At 40.3% G+C, this 22,572-nt stretch overlaps 1 protein-coding gene across 4 annotated transcripts in view; it reads right to left on the bottom strand.

Moving 5' to 3' along the window:
- LOC148374013 (disintegrin and metalloproteinase domain-containing protein 11-like) overlaps window positions 1-22,572 on the bottom strand; it is a 39,832-nt gene that overhangs the window by 6,330 nt on the left and 10,930 nt on the right. For 3 of the 4 annotated variants that reach the window (XR_015849997.1, XM_088331226.1, XM_088331240.1), the window contains exons 3-18: window positions 21,608-21,684; window positions 21,442-21,508; window positions 16,587-16,669; window positions 16,428-16,491; window positions 13,571-13,631; window positions 13,180-13,358; window positions 10,397-10,468; window positions 8,744-8,910; window positions 8,589-8,673; window positions 6,897-6,987; window positions 4,968-5,019; window positions 2,825-2,924; window positions 1,361-1,432; window positions 1,188-1,280; window positions 1,042-1,122; window positions 55-105 (exon numbers count right to left, since the gene is read on the bottom strand). Coding sequence is in view for 3 of the 4 variants with exons in the window: in XM_088331226.1 (XP_088187352.1) it covers window positions 55-105; window positions 1,042-1,122; window positions 1,188-1,280; window positions 1,361-1,432; window positions 2,825-2,924; window positions 4,968-5,019; window positions 6,897-6,987; window positions 8,589-8,673; window positions 8,744-8,910; window positions 10,397-10,468; window positions 13,180-13,358; window positions 13,571-13,631; window positions 16,428-16,491; window positions 16,587-16,669; window positions 21,442-21,508; window positions 21,608-21,684 (1,395 nt within the window). In the remaining variant the exon portion in view is untranslated. Of the gene's footprint in view, window positions 1-54; window positions 106-1,041; window positions 1,123-1,187; window positions 1,281-1,360; window positions 1,433-2,824; window positions 2,925-4,967; window positions 5,020-6,896; window positions 6,988-8,588; window positions 8,674-8,743; window positions 8,911-10,396; window positions 10,469-13,179; window positions 13,359-13,570; window positions 13,632-16,427; window positions 16,492-16,586; window positions 16,670-21,441; window positions 21,509-21,607; window positions 21,685-21,753; window positions 21,787-22,572 lie in introns of those variants that run through there. The other variant, XM_088331235.1, reaches the window with a different exon arrangement.

Raw genomic sequence — 22,572 nt, 5'->3', positions numbered from 1 at the left:
GAAGTGTTGACGAGGACTGGAGATACGGTCGATTCACACAAAGGGATCACTTACTTGGCTGGTTTGACATGTGTAGCCATCCAGTTTGTGGACGTTGTGAGGACACTGAATAACACAGGTACAAGCATCGATAGTCACAATATATATAGGTATTTAAAAGTCAAACGGACAGTGGGCTGAATCAAAAAGGTAGCTAAAGGCCGCGGGCCGGACTGATGGAATGTTGAAAATGCTGAAAATGGCACTGACTTAAAATCTAAAAAGAATTCACCAATACGTTCAGAAAAAAATAATATTTTCTTATAGGTCCATAAGTAGTCCTGAATTTATATCATAAGTGATAATTCCTTAATATGTAAAAGTGAACCCTCATTTATCGCGGGGGTTGCGTTCCCAAAATAGAGCCTGTGATAGGCGAAATCTGTGGAGCGGAAGACTTATCTTTAACAATTATTATACAATTAGATACCCTAAACTAAAAACAACCCAAGCATTAGCTTGACGAACAAAAGTACAGTATGCTGTACCAGTTAACATTTTTCATTTCTTTTTTGCCAACAACTACTCTATTAGGGACTGTTAAGCCAATCATAAAGCAAAACACAACGCGTGTTGAAACTTCACAAAGCAGAGAGTCTGTAAAAGGACAACTGCGTTATAGTGAGGGATTACTCTACTTTTTATTTTTTCAAACACGGGTTAAATTTACTTCAAATTAAAAAACAAAAAAGAAGAATGTTTTTCTCCCATTTACTCAGTGAGAATTAGATTGAAATACCATAAAAATAGTTTTTAAATCAGTCAAACAAAGACAGCAGTTTCTTTGAAACACACGATTCCTAGTGATATGATGATACAATAATGAATCAAGATCATTTGATGGGCCACATCTGGCCAGCGGGCCTTAACTTTGACATATCTGTTTTAAAAGTAACCAATTAAAACTATCAAGGCCAACATTGAATCTTTCTCCTGAAAAATGTCTTTGGAAGTCCAATAGAAGAATAATGTGAGACTTTCAGTCAACTCTTCAGTAAGTACCTGGCTGGAGTCTCCCGTACAAGTCTCGGGGATGTCACAGTCGTTGACGGCCTCTCGGCATATTACACCTCTCAGCTCGTACTGACACGGAAACAATGGCTAAGCAATTGTTTGATGACGTTTACCGTAAATGTTTTCATTTACACCTTGCAGCCACTGCAGCACAGTCCATTGCTGCACATGGCATCATGGGTGAGTGTGCACTTTTTACAGCAGGCCCCTCCATTGCGAGCACACTCCTATAACCAAACACATACATAGACAACAATGTCACTTGACATAAGACAACAACAGGGAAGACACTCGAGTTTATAATTACCAACTGTGATCCACAATCACACTCTTCACCTGGTTCCACAAAGCCATTGCCGCATTCCGGAGGGTCCAATAACTGAAAATGGCATATGTAAGCATATTTTAAGCAATACATAGCTATAGGGTGTCAAAACTCTCCTTTAGAAGCCTCAGCCGCTTGGGCCACTGCTCCATTACGTTGAGAGGAGCCTGTAGATGTGGCTTGGGAATAGGGATCCTGCCCGGACGCCTCTCTCTGCTTTTTGTTAGTTTATTAAACTTTTATCAGAGCTGTTCGGGACTCACAACACATTAGGAAGCAGGAAAGAAGGGAAGCAAGTTGGGGGTGGGGGGCAGCGAGTGATGTCACGCTCATGCTCGCAGTTACTGTTATTCTAGGATGAAAATTGTAGTAACGGTAAGGAAGAAAATGACTGTTTCAAATACAGTCCAAATGCAAACTCAACCCCACCCAAAAGATCAAAAAGAAGAGTTTATTCGAGCACTTAAGAAAATCACTACTTGCACACGCCACACAAGCCGTTGACAGAGGCTGCCGTGATGATTTCAGCCAGAAGATGGCTTCAGCGACAATAACATTTTCAAATTCCACACAGCCCCTTTAATGAGTATTAATGGAATATTAATAATAAATAAAATATTATTAACATCATTTGATTCAAATATTGTTTTAGGCCAGCAGAGGAGTTCTTGCATGCCCTAACGGACCACCACTGCTCAGAGCCCAGTCAAAGTGGTGTTTTTCTGCAATTCCCAGGCAAGGTAAAGTCCAGCAAATTTTTGCTCTCCACCCCTTCCTATCTTGTGAAACCGGCTGGGTGTATTTTGTATTAATGTTAATCTGTTAATAAACAACAGGGTAGACTGCTGGAAGTGTGAATTTCCCTACGGAGATTGATCTATCGATCTATCGATCGATCCATCCATCCATCCATCCATCCATCCATCCATCCATCCATCCATCCATCCATCCATCCATCCATCCATCCATCCATCCATCCATCCATCCATCCATCCATCCATCCATCCATCCATCCATCCATCCATCCATCCATCTATCTATCTATCTATCTATCTATCTATCTATCTATCTATCTATCTATCTATCTATCTATCTATCTATCTATCTATCTATCTATCTATCTATCTATCTATCTATCTATCTATCTATCTATCTATCTATCTATCTATCTATCTATCTAAAGTACATTGTTTAGAGCCCTTTAGAGTTAGTTTTCTCAGCCATGCTTGTGATAGGGATTCACCCAGAGTTGATCAAAAAGAAGAACTAGTTAGATGTCAAACACCTGGAATATAAAACAACACATCAAAAACACAAGTTTACTTGACAGTAGCAGAAATAATGTTAATTTTGAGCGACGATTTGGAGAAAGACAACGAGAGAACCAAAACAAATAGGAGAGGAAGATAAAGACTGACAGGCAGACAATAATGTCGGTTATCTCACCTTGTTGGGCTTGTTGAAGAGGCAGCTGCCGCCTCCCTGGAGCAAGAACTGCGTGTACTCGTCCATGCTGCAGCGAGAAAACTTTCTGGGCAGATAGTATCTGTGTTGGAAAAGAGCAGAAAAATGCAAAAATCAACAGCATTGTTAACAAAATCAGCACAAACGCAAAATGGTGCTACGGTGGTGGGTGTTCATGGTGTTGTGTTACAACGTGACCATCTGTAGTAAAAATGCAAATTCATCAATGTCTCGTGCCATCTGCTGCAGTGCAACAGACTCATCTTTATAATTACACAGTAAAATATTCTGCTCTGTAAAACCTTCCACTACACTGATGTAGTTGTTGCTCATGCACTTAGGTTATGACAAGTGGCGCTCTAACCCATTAGGCCATTTTAGCAAAAAGAAAAGACAAAGTAATCAATGGAATTGCAAAAAAAGGATAACAGTGGCTCATAAATTTGCCCAAAACTTAAAACCATCTTCTTATTAAACATGTTATTTGATCTTAATTGTTGGCAAAAAAAAAGGCTAGAAAAAAAATACAATAGTTACAGTCATCCATCTATCCATTATCTGCACTGCTTATCCTCAGTAGGGTCCCAGGGGTGCTGGGGCCCATCCCAGCCGTCAGTGGGCAGGGGACACCCTGGTTGCCAACCAGTCGCGGGGCAGACAGAGACAGACAACTCACTCGCTCATTCATTCCTAAGGACAATTTGGACCACCAATTAACCTGAAAAGCATGTTTTTGTAATGTGGGAGGAAACCGGAGTGCCCGGAAGAAACCCACACAGGCATGGGGAGAACATGAAAACGCCACACAGGGAGTTTCAATCTCATGACCTCAGAGCTGCCCGTAGTTAAAGTCATCTATTCTTTATTTTCTGCGTAGAACAACACATACAGGTTGTTGTTAAAATGTATGCACACTTAGGCTTTAAATTCCCAATTGACTTTCTTTTCTTTTTCAGACATGTTTGGCGAATAATAGAAATAAAATCTGAAAATATTCTGGAAATGTGAAAATAAAGTTAAGAGCAAAGACGAGTTGGGGCAACTATGCATGGAGCCCTTTGAAATTATGGTTTATTTTCCTATTTCCAGAACCAGGTTTTGTACACCTTTTCATGGCCAAATTCAAGCACCTTTCAGGGACTTAAAAGCCAATGTTCCAATTTCTCCAGTACCATTAAAAGAATAAATATGGTGTGAAACATGTATTTTGCTGAGTCCAAATATATCTGCAATTTTCATATGAGATTTCTAATCTTGCGTGTGCATTTTTCAAGTCATGATATTTAGATCTTGAGTAAATCAAGATTATACCAGTGGATCTGAACAATACGTGTGCAAACATCTTTGAAACAAATCTCTCCCCATATAGGTGTTGGGTAGTAATTACACTAATATCTTGCTTACATTTTCGAGTGGAGAAGATTTTTCCCATTAGAAAGTAACCAGTGGAAACCGGTACCTTAATTTTTTCATGGCCCAAAGAAAATGTCCATGATCGATATGTAATCCTTGCACTAATACACATTTCATAGTGCCTTGTCAGGTGTAACATGCAACCGTCCTGTCGGCACGAACCGTAAGCGGTGATGACAGTTCATACCATTATGCCATACAAACTAATGCCAGCTGCCATTAATCACTAGGGAAGAAGAAATGCAATGCCAAAATAACACTACCCGAGAACAGTTTAGGTGTCATTTTTGAGCACTTGTTGAAAAACATGGCAACAATTTCAAGCATTTACAAGATCCAAACTTGTTTCAATCCATGAAAACGAAACATTAAAATTCAAGGATTTCAAGCATCGTGCAAATACTGCAGAATATTTACTATATTTACCAAACGTAAGCCCAGAATATGACAACCTTACTACAAAATCAAAAATGAAACAGAAAAAAAGTATTTTGGCAGTTTAAAGTCAAAGTGTGGATACATTTTTGGAGACACCCTGTATTAATGCTGTTGACAGAGCAGTCATGTGCGTTCATGGCTTCTGTACATGTTTGTATTATTTTGCCCTGTTTCGACAAGACACATGCATCAAAGGAGCAACACAATGAAAACAATTAAACAAAGGCAAAGAAATATTATGGCATGAAAAAAAGTTCGATACTTTGCATCCTACCCAGTGTCCTCCATAATGCAGCCCAGCCAGGTGTCAGGGCACCTGCAGTCTCCTGTGGAACAATAGAAAAGCAAGAAGATTTTATGATCACGAGAAAAAAAAATGCAGTATTTGGAAAATGTGTTCCAGCAGAAAAAGTCCGCTCAGAGGCAGCAATGTCCCAGGCAATGAATACAAAATAATTAATCAAAGTGCTCGTGTAAGGATATAATAAAAAGAATAAAAATGGAAACAAAAAAGGTCCGTGTTTTACAGCCTCAGCTTATACAACCCCTAGCAAAAAGTATGGAAGCATCAGTCTTGGACAATTTCTTACGCCGACACTTTATTCCGAAGAAAAAACTCAGATAAAAAGCATGAAAAAAATAATTAATATTTCAAAAGTGCAACTCCTTGGCATTCAGAAACACTAAAAGAAATTAATTTTAAAAAACTGTGTGGTGGTCAGTAGATGCTTCTTTTATAGACCTAGCACAGGGAAAAATACGGAATCACTCCATTCTGAGGGAAAAAAATTTGAATCAGTGCATTTTGAGTCGTAAAATAAGGACACACCCGGTCAATTTCCTTTCCTTAATTAGACACCTAGCTTAGATCAAGTCTGCTCATTAGTCAGCAGTTAAAACAGTGCAGTTATCACACCTTGGAGGGCTCCTAGACTAAGTGAATTGGTAAGAATCATGGCTCCAACAAGAGAGATGTCTCTTGAGACCAAAAAAATGGATCGTCAAACTTCTTGAAGAAGGTAACTCTACTCGTATGGTTGCCAAATATGTGGGCTGTCCACAGTCAGCTGTATCGAAGATTTGGACCAAGTACAAACAGCATGGAAAGGTTGTTATAGTCAAGCGCATTGGTAGGCCAAGGAAGACATGTAGGCGTCCAGACAAACAACTAAAGGCCATATGTCTTGAAAACAAAAAATGCACAAAACAAATGAAGAGGAAATGGGAAAAGGTTGGAGTCAATGTATCTGACAGAACTGTGCAATAACGCCTAAAGGAAATGGGATTTTCATATAGGAAGGCTAAAAGGAAACCATGGTTGATCCTTAAACATTAATGAACAAGACTACAATGGGCTAAGGAGAGGCAATCATGGACTGTGGATGACTGGATGAAGGTTATCTCCACTGAAGAGTCGCAAATCTGCATTGGACAAGGTGATGACACTGAAACCTTTGTTTGGTGCCGTTCCGGTGAGATTTACAAAGAGGACTGCCTAAAGAAAACATCAAAATTCCCATAGTCCTTAATGATATGGGGCTGCATGTCAAGCAAAGGCAATGGGCAGATGGCTGTGGTCAAATCTGCAATAAATACACAAGTTTACATTGACATTTTTGACAGCTTTCCTCTTCCTTCAATTGAACAAATGTTTGGGGATGATTAACTCATTTTCTAAGACGACAAAACATTCCTTGGAGAAGGACGCATCTAGTCGATGTCATGGCCTGCAAATAGCCGATATCTCAACCCAATTGAAAACCTGTGGTGGAAATTGAAAAAAATTGTCCGTAGCAAGGCTCCAACCTGCAAAGATGATCTGGCAACTTCAATCAAAGAGAGTTGGCACCAGATTGATGAAGAATACGGTTTATCACTCATCAAGTCCATGCCTCAGAGACTGCAAGCTGTCATAAATGCCAAAGATGGTGCAACTAAAAACTAGTGATTTTTTTTAATTTTTATTTCTATGTCTGTTTTTCATGTTTCTATATATTTTCCTCAGAATAGAGTGATTCTATATTTTTTCCCTGTGCTAGGTCTATTGAAGGAATAATTACTGACCACCACAAAGTGTTTCTGAAAACCATGAATGCCCTGCTTTCTACCTGAGTTTGTTCTACACAATAAAATAACAGTGAGTACTTGTCAAAGACTGATGATTCCATACTTTTAGCTAGGGATTGTACGTGTCATATTATACCTGCAGAGTTGCGTGCATTGTTCCACCTCATCCCGATGTTCTGCCCCAAGCTCTGGCACAAAGTGTTGGCCATGGCACCGACATTCCCAAACTGAAACAACATTTAAAGAGTGCTAGTGAACTTCCCCGGAGTCTGCACACACACACACACGCATAGATGTCCCTTATTTGTAAGAGAATAGTGCGAACCTCCTGTGTGGGTTCAAATCCAGCTACCGGACTTCCTGTGAGGAGTTTGAATGTTCTCCCCGTGCTTGCGTGGGTTTCCTCCGGGCACTCCAGTTTCCTCCCACATTCCAAAGACATGCATTTCAGGTGGGTTGGCCGGTCCAAATTGTCCCTAGGTGTGAATGAGCGAGCGAGTTGTCTGTCCCTGTGTGCCCTGCGATTGGCTGGCAACCAGTTCAGGGTGTCCCCTGCCCTCTGCCCGATGATTGCTGGGATGGGCTCCAGCACCCCCGCGACCCTACTGAAGATAAGCGGTGCAGCTAATGAGATGAGATGATATTGATTTATCGCCATGTCCCAATATATACGGTAAATATTAATTCATTGACATGACCTAACTACATAAACAGTACACAACAACAAAAAAGCTATATGATTCAACACTATTGGCAATGACTATTGAAACCAAAATTATGCAGATGTCAGGTAAGTTGCCTCATCTTTTTGGAAATCGCAAAGAGTGCTATTTACAGAAACTAAAGATAGCATTAGCAATGCTAGCTACAAAACCATACGGTCTTCCTCCTGACATAATCACACATTTAACTGAAACCTCCAATCTGACTGATTTTGGTCAACACCATCTGTACCATATTACTGTAAATGGAGTATCCCATTCACATATGCTAATCTAAAAGCGTAAAACTATAATATTATGATTATTTGTAGCTGGTACACGTTTCTACGCTTCATTTTGCTGAAGAAAGCACCCCGACTTTAAATGTTGCCCTCGCATGAATGTTACTAAAACAACATTTTATCTAACTTTTGGGGCGCTGTAATAGAACAGTAAAGCAGGAGCCATTTGCACCTTGTATAGAAATCCCTTTTGAGCATGCAATATTTACTTGACGTTTTGTCTACTGAATGTTCACCTCACGTTTTATGCTTTGATAATTTGGCAGTTCATTTTGGCGTAATATGCTTTATAGTAGATCACATAACAGTTTTCAATACTTTGGATCTTCGGAAGATTACTGTTTTCAATGAAAGCACCTCGTTTGTCCACGGTAAGCCACTAACGTTAGCTAGTTAACACTAGCTAACTTATTACATTGGGGGTCTTGTATGGGAGTTTTACCTACTTAACATAAAATAGCTCGAAAGTGCATCAAACATACGTTGGAAAAAAATGCTCGCTGCGAATCCTGGAATAATTTGAGCGCTACGAGTCACTCAGTTTGATTTAGAGATAAACATTGCCGTCTTCTGTCTTTATCAAAACAGATGAATGAAATTGCGAATTTGGGCCGAGACCTTGCGGGTTGGCACAGCCCAACGGACAGCAATAAATCACTTATAAAAATTTTTGGTTGTATTCTTCTGTCGTTGTTATTGATGTTTGTTTCAATGTAACTCCTCCTTCAAATGCTATTTCCTGGGGTGTTCCGCCGTCCGTCATGGCTCTCACTCGAAGAAGGCAATGTGACGTCACATGCAAAGGGTCAACATAAGTTCTCTCACCTCGTTGATGCCTCCTCCCCTCGTCAGCGAACACACTCCTCCCGTGTATGCTGTTCCACTGCGGCCGCTCTGAAACGTGCGCCCTCTAGACGCCCACAGAAGCAAAAACGTAAGCGTGCGACCAAAACCGTTGAAGTAAAATTTCTTGTACTCACGAGAAAAGTTGGACAACATCACTCTGCTCCCGAATGTTGTCTCGCCTGTACTTCATAAAGTTCTGTAATGTGGTCAGAGGGTCCTCTACCACTGGCACCATGTTCTTTGAGGTCCACGTCTCCATGGCGACCAGCACGATCCTCGTGTTAAGCTGCTCTTTGTAGATCTGAATTATAGAAAAAAAAAAAAATAAATAAAAACACTATGGTAATTGTAATATCACCCAGAGTGACCGGGTCAAAAATTTAGGTGTCATATTTGACCCCAATCTGTCCTTTCAAACACCAGTTAAGAATAGTACTAGAACAGCTTTTTTCCATCTTCGCAACATTGCTATTCGCCCTATGCTGTCTCAGTCGGATGCGGGGATTATAATTTATGCGTTTGTTACCTCCCGTCTCAATTACTGTAATGCACTACTCTCCGGTCTCCCAAAGTCCAAAATCAAGAGCCTTCAGCTGGTACAAAATGCTGCAGAGAGGCTTTTGACTAAGACAAGAAAGTTTGATCACATTACCCCGATTTTAGCTAACCTGCATTAGCTTATGATGTGATTTCAAGGTTCTGTTGGTAGTATACAAAATCATGCATGGACTTGCTCCCTCATATCTTTCAGATTTCATTTTGCCCTATGTTCCAGTCCGGAGACTTCGCTCTGAAAATGCTGGTCTACTAGTGATCCCAAGAGCCAATAAGAGATCCGCAGGTTCGAGAGCGTTCTCCATTCGGGCCCCGGTGCTGTGGAATGCTCTTCTTCCTGAGATTTGATCTGCAAACTCAGTGGAACTGTTTAAATCTAGGCTCAAAACACACTTCTATTCTGTAGCATATGAATAACCTATATTTTCCGTTGACAATATCTGTGTATTATTTGTTATTGCGACATCCATTGCAGCTTGGTCATCCTGGAAGGGGAATTACCTCATGTGCGGTCCCTTCTTAAGGTTTCATAATTTTCTTCATGATGAGGTTTTTGAGTTTTTCCTTGCCCTCATGTAGGTTTTAGATCAGGGGATGGTGTAATAATCGTCCTTGGTTTGCAATAATCTGTGGTCCGTGCTGCCCTTTGAGACTACTTGTGATTAAGGGCTATACAGATAAACATGACTTGACTTGACTTGACTACTGAATACCAACGGCCTCACTTCTAAACTTGCACAAAATGTCTGTTATATGGACAAAATAACTGTGCAGATAAGCCTCAATGGCTGATTTTGTCTTGAAAGGACAGTGTTTACTACATGACCATTAGATGTCACTGTATTGTGTCGTGCAATGGAAAACGATTGCTAAACAGCACAGGTAAGAATATGAAACTACGGAGACTCAAAGTGACAAAACTCAACTATTTTTCTAATGGCTAGTCTTACGCAAGGATTTTGGTTTTTCCGGTACCCGTAGCAGAAAGCTGGCAGACAATTATGTCAGTCCCCCCTAGGTGAGGCTTTGTCTTGTCTCAATAAAGAGCCTCTGTGACTTAACTTCTTTCAACCTTGCATTGTGTCAAGGTTATTTCAGGCCAATTTTGCAAGTGGACTGCTGCCTAACATCTACTAGCATGAGTGAGTAAATCCCTTTGCACCTCTGTTGGGGGTCATATTAAACCTGACGTGTGTGTGCATTGTGCGAATATGCTGATCTAGTCAACGTACCGCGTCTGCCATGTTGACCACCGCTTTGGCAAAGTTTTTCGTTTGGCTGCCGGAACGTCGCAGCTGTACAATCTGCATGAAGAAAACATTCACAGATGAATAGAATGCTACTTAGAGGTACTTCACACACACCTACACACCGGTGACATGCATTCAGGGGAGGCAGGTGAGGCAAGGCATCAACAGTCATCATGAAAAAATACAATTTAAAATAAATGAAATTGTTATTTTTGTGGTGGCATGGTGGATGAGCAGTTAGCCCGTCCACGGCACAGTTCTGAGGTCCAGGGACCAAACTCAGCTAACAGCCTTCATGTGCGGAGTTTGCATGTTATACTAACAGTGTGGTTTGCATGTTCTCCCTTTGCATGCGTGGGTTTCCTCCCGGGCACTCCAATTTCCTCCCACATTCCAAACAAACATGCATGTCAGGTTACTTGGCTGGTCCAAATTGTCCCTAGGTGTGTCTTTGTGTTCCCTGCGACTGGCTGGGAACCAGTTCAGTGTGTAACCTGCCCACTGCCCGAAGATAGCTGAGAGGGGCTCCGGCAACACCGCCACACAACTGAGGCAACCCCGTGACCCTCCTGAGTATTAGCAGTGCAGATAATGGATGGATGGGTCATTCTCTTGCTTCATGGCAGAAGGCGATAGTCAGACCAATTATTTAGATTTGGTGCACACGTCAGGTTAGCGCCTTACATGGCTGCAAGGCTGCTATTTGGAAATGTGGAGCACATTGTAAAGCGCTTTGGGAAGTCATTGACTTGAAAAGCGCCATATAAATGCAGATCATTTCATTTCATTTCAATTATTCTCCAGGGCACAGTCCAAGGGGGCAGGATGAGAGGAAAACGGATAAAGAACTGGGCCGTCAACATTAAGGCTGTCAAGAGTTGCGTCCTAATTGGTGCTTCAACGACCATTGCGGTCAAGGGATCCGTGAACTGTGAAGACAGTCTATACATTGCTTTTTTGCTCTGCCAATTAAGTGATGAATAAGATATGTTCATCCATCTATCCATCCATTATCTGCACCACTGTTTCTCACTAAGGTTGCAAAGGGGCCCATCCCAGCTAATTTTGGGCAGTGGGCACCCTAAATTGGTTGCCAGTCAGGCCCAGAGCACACAGACACGCTCACCTAGGGACAATTTGGAGTCACAAAATAACCTGCCATGCATGTTTTTGGAATGTAGGAGGAAACCGGAGTGAAACCAACGCAGGCACCCGTGAGAACATACAAACTCCTCACAGAAAAGCTGGTAGCTGGTTTTCACAGAATTAAAACATTTCAATTTTATTGCAGATTTCCTTTTTGGGTTACCTGTATTTAATTTACCTATTCACTGCAGCTTTGTCCTAAGGACAGTTTGTGACCTGAAACTTTTTGTATTTTACGAACAATATGGCATGGCCAAAAACCTCAATTTAGCCAGAAATTTAAATGTGAGACTTATAATCCATTATCTGTGCAAGTAGTGTTCAAGTAGTGCAGTGGTTAGCACATTTGCCTTACACGCGAAACGTCCCGGGTTCGAGACCGGGTGGAAACATTTGTTGGCCTGAAGAGGGATAGGTGCCACTACGTACTTGCCCAACACACACTGCAGGAAAAGGTCCCCCTATCACTTGGTTAAGGGACACCAGATAAATCTTATCTTTAATTGCCTAACAACCAGAATTGCACCGAATCCTAATCAGCAGCCAGCTAGAGACATGGATGGTTGTTCTCAATTACCTTACATTAAATGCAAAGGGAATAAAACCTGGAACGCATAGTGCTGGACCCTATCCACTAGGCCACTACAGTTACAGATGACACATAAAAATGTATTGGGTCTTATCTGAATATCACACCATTTTTAAACGCTGTTCCAGACATGTTACAAAAATCAGAAAACAAAAAGTGAAAAAAAAAATCAGTATCAATTTTTTTTTCTTAGCTCAAACTAAGCATTGTGAGAGACATTTCGAATACATACAGTCATGCGTAAATTTCTGTTTTTCAGGACAACCACATTACTTCCCGCAATGCCTTTCCCCGCATTCAGTTTAGAACGACCAAATTACTCCCCACAAAGCCTTTCTCTTCATTAAGTTCAGACTGCGCTTCAATAGGACTTTGTGAGTCGGTGGTACAATACTTTATTTCAATGGTCCCCAACCTTTTCTGTATCTTGGGCCAATTAAATGTCTGACAACATTATTGCGACTCGGCCCAATAACAACATCAGCAATTACTGTAGGTACAGTGACTAAAAATTGTGTGGTGATGAAATAAAACCTAATGCCTTTTTATGTATCGCCTGTGTCCTGAGTAGTATAGTAGATAGCATCTGACGTCAACTGTGGTTCTGAATTTGTACACCATCTTTGAGGTTGTGGCTAGGACCTTAACTCGGCCTCTTGGCTGAGAGCAAGTGTCTCGGCCCCTTGGCTTTGTAGCATATTATGATTTGACCGATAACGGATAATGGATAATTGATAAAGAATATAGAACAATAAACCTTACAAAATCCCCCCTCCCTGCTGTGATCCAGGTTCAATTCCCGTTGCATCCAATGTTATGCAATTGTATTCAGCATCATATCTTTACTGATGTATCAGGGAACAACAATGGTATTTATTTATTTTTAGTGCAACCCTACCCCATACTGTAGTTTTAATTCAATATTCTATTTTATTCTGGTCTTTAAATCAATTGCAGGAGCAAGTATTTTAAAGTAGTTCAAGTCAACCTTGCTGGTCAGACAAGGCAACAATGAAATAAGAACGCTCACCATGTCATTGTCGTTGACCACCATCAACTCGATATATTTGGTCTCTGTCTGTACAGAGGGTCTGCGGGCAAATCTCTTTGATCGCCGTGGCCACAAAACCCCCTGCTGATGTGGCTGCAGCGCCCCCATTTGGTCTCTGCCACCTCCTCCACCATCCCAGTCTTCGTTCTCTGTGCAGTCTTCGCACCCACACAAATGTACACACAAACATTGCACTTCATTATCACTCATTAGGAAAGCAATTATCAGCTTATCTGCATTATTCACCCAAAAAAAAATCTGCGGTTCAACAAGGTTTTAGAGGGTGACAAAAAGAGTAAAAAGTTAATCACACATAATGAGATTTTTTTTTTTGCATTTTGTAAAATCAAGTAGAACTGGTGTTGCAAACCTGGGCAATGGGGAGAAAGCCTAAAATCAGATATCCTATGGATCAAATGGGCGCCAATTTCCTGCAAAACAAAATATAATTATATAGCTTCACGCTGGAAAAAAAGCAATATGTATGATTTTAAAACTCATTTTCAAACACTTCAATGAGATCAAAAAAGAGGTAATAAGTATGATCTACAAATTCGAAAATACTGGTAGATCGTTTGCAGGGAACTTTAAATTAAAGTTTGTGTTAGAGGTAAATGTTAGCGCTAAAGTTTCGGGCTTGGATTAAGCACATATTTTTATTGCACACAGCCCTCTGCACCAGCACCAGTGCTAGCCAAGCTAGCAGCTCTAGCTAAGCTAACAGTGTGACTAGTTTGAGCTGCGCTACCATGACGAGCCAAATTAGGCAAGCTAATGCAACAGAAAGCTAGCATTGCAAGCACCCGTTAGTCAGGCTACAAGCGCACGGTAAGTTAAAAGGCACGTGGAGCTAGCATATGATTTAAGAACTCTTTCATATTTCAACATTTTTCACATTTTTACTGACCACTTTAAAACAAACCAGGGTTGTAAATGTGCCGTTAAAATTGTCAAATTCCATTTTGCAGTTGATCTCACTTGGTACTGTGGACCAACTTTTGTTTTCAGAAAGGAGAACCTGATGCTGCTTAGCTCAACGTACATTTCCATACCTGTCCTCAAATGTTTCACCTGTTTTATATGTTTTTAGATGATTGCAAATTGTGTATGCCGTATAAAAATGTTTTTTTTAAAAGCAGTTCTTTGAGGACCTATCTCGTCTTACCTATTTCGTCTCTGAACCAGATCGTCTCGGTCACCGGGAGCAGATGACGCCTTTGTAGATCGCTAATACTGTCGCAGTATACGAGCAAATTTCGTCTTCAATCAAGCATTTATCTTTCGCATGTATTTTTCTTCCTTTTCACTGTGTAGTGGAAAAGGGGCATAGGTTTCTGGGAGAGATTATTAGCCAGGATAATAGCTTGAGACCCCATATAAATAGCATAAAATCTAAATTACGTAGTAAAGAGCATTGTAGTTACGAGTAGATGCAGACAGGTGTTCCCTCATATCTTTCGGATTTAATGTTCTGGTCCCGAGCCTTCGCTCTGAAAATCCTTGGTTACTAGTGATTGCAAAGGCCAAGAAGAGACCCCGGTGCTGTGGAATGCTCTGCCCCCTTGAGATTCGATCTTCAACTTCAGTGGAACTGTTTAAATCTAGGCTTAAAACACGCTTATATTCTATAGCTTATAGTTTTTCCTTGTCCTCATGTGGGTTTTAGATCAGGGGATGTTATAATAGTCTGAAGTTTGCAATAATCTGTGGTCTGTGCAGCCCTTTGAGACTCCTTGTGATTAAGGGCTATACAAATAAACATAACTTGACTACAATGCCGACATTTTGACAGTTTTCATTGATAAGACTAAAGTAAATACAGAGTATAGGAATAGGAAAACAGAGGAACTTACACGCTGACATTTTTGTTGTAAATTATTGTAAATATATTGTGACAGTTTGTTACAGGGTAAAATTTTCTGTAGAATAAGATGAACTCTGTGAAATCATGTACCGCTATGTATAATAAGCAACACTAAATCTACATCAAGTGGGGAAGAACGAAGAAAAATGCTTAAATAATTGTCAGTGTTGTTTGTTTGGAAAATAAACATATTTACACAAGTTATCGTTTTTATTCTACAAAGTCTGTCTTGCTGTGAGTAAATAGGTGCTGCATATTTTTTGTAAGTTTTATTATACCATAATAAAGGGTAATTGGTTGACTTTGACATGTATGCATTTCAGTTACAAAGAAAAGTTGGTCTGAAAATACAAACAGTAATTTTAAGTACAAGTGTCTGTGATGCTATTCTTTTAACCTACATTTTAAACATCCATCCATCCATCCATTATCTGTACCGCTTCTCCTCAGTAGGGTCGCGGAGGGTGCTGGGGCCCATCCAAGCTATCTTCGGGCAGTGGGCAGGGGACACCCTGAACTGGTTGCCAGCCAGTCGCAGGGCACACAGGGACAGACAATTCGCTCGCTCAGTCACACCTAGGGACAATTTGGACCGGCCAATTAACCTGACATGCATGGTTTTGGAATGTGGCAGGAAAGCAGAGTGCCCAGGGAAACCCACGCAAGCACGGGCAGAACATGCAAACTCCACACAGGAGGTTTGATCTCACGACCTCAGAACTGTGCCGCACACACGCTAACCACTGCTCCGCTGTGCTGCCCCGTTTCAAACAAACATTTATTCATTTATTTATTTTACAAATTTCAAATCATTTTAAAAAAAGGATTTTTCAAAAATACCTGTGATAAACTTGAGATGCTGATTTATTTTCTTTCAAAAATGGTGATGTAAAATAAATATTTGCCACTCAGTCAAAACCAAGAAAGTGAAAACCAGTATCATATTTAAAAGAAAATATAGTAACAACATAGTATTAACAAGTTGTTATTTTAGTGCTGCATATAACACTGGGTGCCCTTTGCACTAATTGGTAGCAAAAAGTAGCTCTCAGCTTGAAAAAGGTTGGAGACCCCTGGTGTAGTGTAACCAAGGGTACCCATAGCAGTAAGATGGCTGACAATCATGTGAGTTGCCTTTAGGTGAGCCTCTGATAATTATACCTACATAATGTAAAATAAATACAAATTACTTGACCTACAAATATTTAAGAGCATGCACATTTTGTGACTTTAGTGTTTAATGACGGAACTTTTCTTTTTATCACCAGGAGCTGCTTAATAATAAACACTGTCCCCATAAGGCACCGGTACCTCTACATTTGGCCAATCTTGTAGATAAGCCGGACTTCTACGCAGTATTTACCTCATTGCTGTCATTGTAAACAGGCTGAATCTCGTATGAGAAGAGGCCGTCAGAAAACATCCCACTTTGAATGAGAAAAAAAGGACACACACAAGATGGTTTTGTCATAAAGAGCAATAAAAGGTCAATGTGGGGATTGCGGAAGGTACGGGCACTTACCACAGACCGTGGCAGGTGGAGAGAGCCACCCACGACTCCGGCACACCTCGCAACCTTCCCTGGTAGTAACAGTGCTCCCCGCCCTGCCGACATACAAAAACCTTCATGAGATGACCGAGTTAAAATTAGTTACAGCCTTTCAAGAGTAATAGCGTTACCCCCAGATTTGTGATTCCCCAAATATTCGCATTATTTTTAAAGAAACTATTTTGTAAAATTACCGTATCTACTAACATTAAAGCTGTCTTCCTAAAACTGCCACATAGTAAAAGAAATTGAAGAAAACGTGTCCAGGAACCCGTGGAAGCAGTGAACCCTTCATATTTCTTTGCTTGTGGTATCCTGAGAGCTTACAAAATAACATTCCATATACTGTACATTTTGTCTTTAAACCACTCAAATATTTAAATTTTTATTCCTGGGTAATGCTCAAGAAGTTTTCCCTTTTTTCCAAGCACGGTGTATCTCAAAATAATTTTCCAAATGAAAAGACTGTAATTTGACACTATTTTACTGTAGACTCTGTGGTAACAATTCATTCCCACTACCATTCATGACCGGTGATGCTGATTTCAGTGTTTTATTTGAAAGTTGTAAATACGTAAGTATAGATGGTAGGGAGAATATCAGAATATCAGCAAAATTATGCGTTCTCGTTCTCGTACTTTGTGTTTGAGACGGCGCCACCATAACTAATTTCAGTTGTATTTTGTGGTTAGGTACAAGTATAAAGATGCCATCTTACTAATGGTCTTTACTCCTTTTTCATTGCAAAACTCATGCACTTTTTAAGGACTTTCAAAGCCAACTTTCCAATTTCTCCAGTACCACTAAAAGAAGAAATCCGGTGGGTGTCATATGTTTTGCAGAGCAACAAATATATTTTTGTGATTTACAAATGCGATTTTTAATATGATTGCGCATTTATCAAGACATAATTTTTAGAATTTGAGTAAATTCTGAACAACATGTTTATAAAAACTTTAAAGACAAATCCCTCTCTATAGGTGTTGAGTAACAATGACAGTAATATATTGCTTGCTTGCAGGAAGTTTATCCCATTTCAATTTACCATTGGAAAACACAAACCTAATTTTTTGACTGTCTCATAATCGATATTCATAATTGATGCGTAATCCTTGCACTAATACACATTTCATAGTGCCCTGTTTAGGTGTAGCATGCGCCTGTCCTCTAGGACGTGATTCGTAGGGGTCCTGGACGCGTCGTAGGACAATGCCATACAAACTAATGGCAGCTGCTGTTAATTACTTGGGGAGAAGAAATGCATTCGCAAAGTAAAGCCACCAGAATGCAATGTCTGCATCATTTTAAAGCACAGGGTTCTCCCTGGAGCTTACCATTAAAATTTAAGACCTTTTAAGACCGTTTCACATCCAAATTCGTTGAAATTTAAGATCAATCTCGCACTTATTCTGGCATACTGATGCAGGAGGCGGGCTCCGCATCGTGACAGACCCAGTCATGACGGACCCAGGCCATGACGGCGGGGACTTTAAACCCCAGCCCCACGCCGAAAGTATTCAGTACATAACATTTCAAGTATTCACAAGTACTTCACCCAAAATTAACACACTTTTCAAACCATCAATCGTGTCATTTCCAACACTAGTTATGCACAACCTATATAAATAACACACTTTGCTACTTTGCAGTGTTGTGATGGGTCAATCTTGAAGTGAAAAAGAAAGAAGGGAATCCCCGACGGCAAAAACGTTTGTGACCTACTTGTGTCTCACAGTCACTCCACTGCGAAAAACAAGTGAAGTGGAAGTCGAGCTTCCTGGAAGGAGCTCTTCAATAAATCAAGGCAGGAAGTCATTTGGTACTTCAACGACAACTATTAGTTTGAATGAAAAACATTTTTAAAATGAGAACACCCCCAAAATCACGTTATGTAAATAATTCTTCTTTAATCTTTTATGTTGATTTAAAATGTTTAAAATCAATACAATCAAAAGGAACATAAATTACAAACTAAATGGTAAATGAAAGTGCATCATATAACATCCATCCTGATATCCCAACACCAGTACTGCGGTATACGGCGTCACCGTTTGGTATGCTGGGAGCACGGCAGTGAACAGGAAAAACATACAGAAAAATCAACACAGCCGAGAAGATTATTGGGTGCTCTCTACCCAGTCTTGAGGACATTGCCAGCTTGGAATACTTCATTATAGGACTCTTCACACCCACCAACTCTTTGACATTTTCCCCCTAAGGTACTACAGAGCCCTCAAAGCAAGGACAAACAAGCTCAAAGACACCTTCTTCCCCAGGGCCATCACCAAACAAAAAGAGTGCAGCTGTGAAAAAATATCAGGCGACTTTTTTGTTTTTTGTTTTTGCTGCTTACTGTTATCGCACTAAACTGTGAAAAGATTTACCTTGTAACTTACAGTATTCTGGGGATATTTGTTGCTTCTAAATGTTATTGCACCACTTTTCATTTCAGTAGAGTTTCTGTAGATAGATAGATAGATAGATAGATAGATAGATAGATAGATAGATAGATAGATAGATAGATAGATAGATAGATAGATAGATAGATAGATAGATAGATAGATAGATAGATAGATAGATAGATAGATAGATAGATAGATTTATAGATAGATAGATAGATAGATAGATAGATAGATAGATAGATAGATAGATAGATAGATAGATAGATAGATAGATAGATAGATAGATAGATAGATAGATAGATAGATAGATAGATAGATAGATAGATAGATAGATAGATAGATACTTTATTCATCCCCGAAGGGAAATTCACATTTCCAGCAGCATCCCTGAGCTGAGAACAATACAATAATATAGCAAAAGGAATACAATATACAAATACCCAATGTGACGTGCTAATACCCACTGTAGCGTGTTGTATAGAGTATTTAAATAGTGCTACATAAAATCCACACTGCAATAAAAGTACGGTAATATGCAATGTAGGGGGGGGGGGGGGGTTAATGTGGGCTTTTACTCTGCCGGGTAGAGTGCAGTGGTAAGCACATTCACCTAGCATGCAAGAGGTCCCCAGTTTGAAACCAGGTGAAATCATATGATGGCCTGGATAGGGATGGGTGACACCATGCTGTAATTGCCCAAGACACACCATATGAAATGGTGCTCCTATGACCCTCTTGGCAAAGGGATCCAACTTGTTACATTGCTTCTTTGTTCACAAACATTGCACTATTATTATAACTTCAGCCAGTCTCTAAGCACTATGTTGTAAATATGTGTTTTTCCTGCCTCTTTCTGCCTCTTTTCTTGTTTTTTCTCTTTAAAGTCTTTATTACATGTTTACCGTGGAGCGCCATGTCTAATCTCGTTGCATACAATGTTTACTACGTTTTTATCCTTGAGAAAAAAGACGATTAAATTATCTTCGATCGCATAAGTCCACGAAACCCCACAATGAAAGAACAAAGCCTCATCAAACAGAGGTGTGCTTTTTCAAAAGAAAGGCCCAATTCCGTGACGCAGGTCCCTGATCCCATCCCGCCTCCCACATCCCGCGGCGATGCCTCTATCATGCGGCGCCACAATCTGGCCTGCACGTGGGACTCCATCTCCCTCCATACATCCCTGCCTCTTTCCAGCCACTCACATTGCACGGGGAACTCTTTTCACTCCTGTTTCCCCTCTTCTACCCACCACCCATCTCCTCATTCTCTCTGCTGCCAAAGACATCACGAAGCTGCTGAGCTAGCCGGTTACTATGGAGACAGACTCGCCATTGGTCAGGAGAACGGGGGTGGAGTATCTGGGTAGCTCGTTGGACAGCAAAGTAAAACATTAGCATGCCTTTTGGCTGGGACAAGCCATGTGAAAGAGTCTATGGACATCATCCTACTGTTACTTCGAGAAGATGATATCTCAGAGTAGATTATGTTCATGAACTAAAGTAAGAAACGTGTGGTTGGCCGACTATTTCTCAAACGCTTCCCATAAATAGGACAGATTGTGACAATTAAAACCATCAACATAACATAAAAATAGCTTTCAAGGAAAAGTGTGGAGCCTAAAATAGACAGTGCAGTCACTTCATTAGAGACTCCTGCAAAGATGTACGCATATAATTATAGGTTTCAGTTAATCCCCGGACAATTGTCCAATCAGCTTGTCCTCCTTGTAGACTGTGGCTGACCAGTAAAAAGTAGGCTGTTTAGGGTCTCTTGTGTTTGTATCCATAAAGCAACAATTTTATTATGACAGTTTTCGTTTGACAGGAAAACTATTTGGTCATTTGTGAGCAAAGACTTTGATAAGTAATCCTTGCACTACAACACATATCATCGTGCCCGGTTTTGGTGTAGAATGCATCTGTCCTCTTGGGCGTGACCTGTAGGGGGTGTTGACGTTCCATATGACAATGCCTTACAAAAAAAATTGCCAGCTGCCGTTAATCGAGACACATGAATGCAATGACAAAGCAAAGCCACCAGAGAGCAGTGGCCGTGTCATTTTTGAGCAGGCTTGTTGTGAAACATGTCAACAATTTCAAGCATTTACGAACACTTAACCCCTAACTCAAGCACTTTTTAACATTTAAAAACACAAAATTTAAATTCAAGTATTTTCAAGGATTTAGAGCACCTGAACGAACCCTGATTAAAAATATTCAAAATGAATTACATGTAGACATTTACCAGGTTTTAGTTATCTTGCGCTGTGTTGGCATCTGCTATCACCTGAAATTGAAGTTGGAGAGCCAGTAGGCTTAGCATTAAAGCCTCCCGCGACTAAACCTAGCAAACAACTGGTCTGCCTCTCGATTGCTTTTGGGCCAGGCGGTGCTTAACCAGCCTTTGCATTTTTAGGTCCTTACCTGTGACTGCAAGGGTCGGCCGTCCGGTGTAAAATGGCGCTCCACATAGTCTGAGGACAGCAGGTGACTGCAAAAAAATGACACATAAGAGGTGTGTGCATCTCTTCATGAGTGTGTAAGGTGTACAAACAACAATTACACTGAGCAGTTAGCAGAAAATACTAACTGGTTTAATTCCAGATCCAACGTGAAGGTACCACCGAAAGCCTCCACCTGGAAACAGCTCTGCGCCAAATGGACAACCTGCAAAGAGAACATTTAAAAAGCAATCAATAAATGCCGAGACAATGTGCTGATGCATCAAAGCACAACCATTTATATTTGAGTGAGCTGCTTCTGTGGAGCATCGGGAATAATGTGGGGGAATCGATAGTGCTTTGAAAGCGTCTCGCCACTTAAACTTCGATGATGGATGATGGCAGAAGTTTTCACACAGGACAGCCTGGTGAGAGCGGAGTTAGAAGGTTGTGAGAGGCTTCAGCAGAGCACAGAAACATGTATGCTGAGGACTAAATGGAAAAGATCCGACTACACCGGAGAGCTTTAATGGAGGCTGCGGGACGCTTCTCTCTGCTTGTACAACAGATTGCAGCCCACATACCTGAAGCACATTTAAATTGAAAGAAACAACAATGATTCTTTGTTTAACTTTTTAAACTGATTGAAGTTATGCATCCACAATCAGAGAATTTATTTATTTGACATATTTCTTTTAGAGTCCGTCCAAGCATACTTAGGGCGAGGAACACCCTGGACTAGTTGCCAGCCATCCACTTGCACATTAACGATAGGGAGGATTTTGCATGCATGTTTTTGTTACTCTAAAATATCAATCCACCCCTAAACCTAGAATTTAAGGAATGTAACCACAAATAAATTCCCTATGCATTTCAATTACGTTTTTTAATTATAATATTGTATTAAATACGATGACTCAAAGAGAAGTTACGGGAAATTGAATAAATCAAGTAGCTTAGTTATGTTAAATGAATTGAAGTAATTCAAACTTTCACATAACGCTTATGTGCTTGTTTTGAATACTAAATTTGCAGTTAAACTGATCTTTCAGATAACATTTATTTATTCATATAGCCGTCTACTCCAGCTATGGGGTGCTGTTGTGCTAATTGA

The sequence above is a fragment of the Urocampus carinirostris genome, chromosome 1 (genome assembly GCF_059441175.1).
Source record: "Urocampus carinirostris isolate Australia breed hairy pipefish chromosome 1, RoL_Ucar_1.0, whole genome shotgun sequence".
Taxonomy (NCBI): Eukaryota; Metazoa; Chordata; class Actinopteri; order Syngnathiformes; family Syngnathidae; genus Urocampus; species Urocampus carinirostris.
Note: the sequence above shows the minus strand (reverse complement) of the source record. Positions and strands in the feature narration are given on the sequence as shown.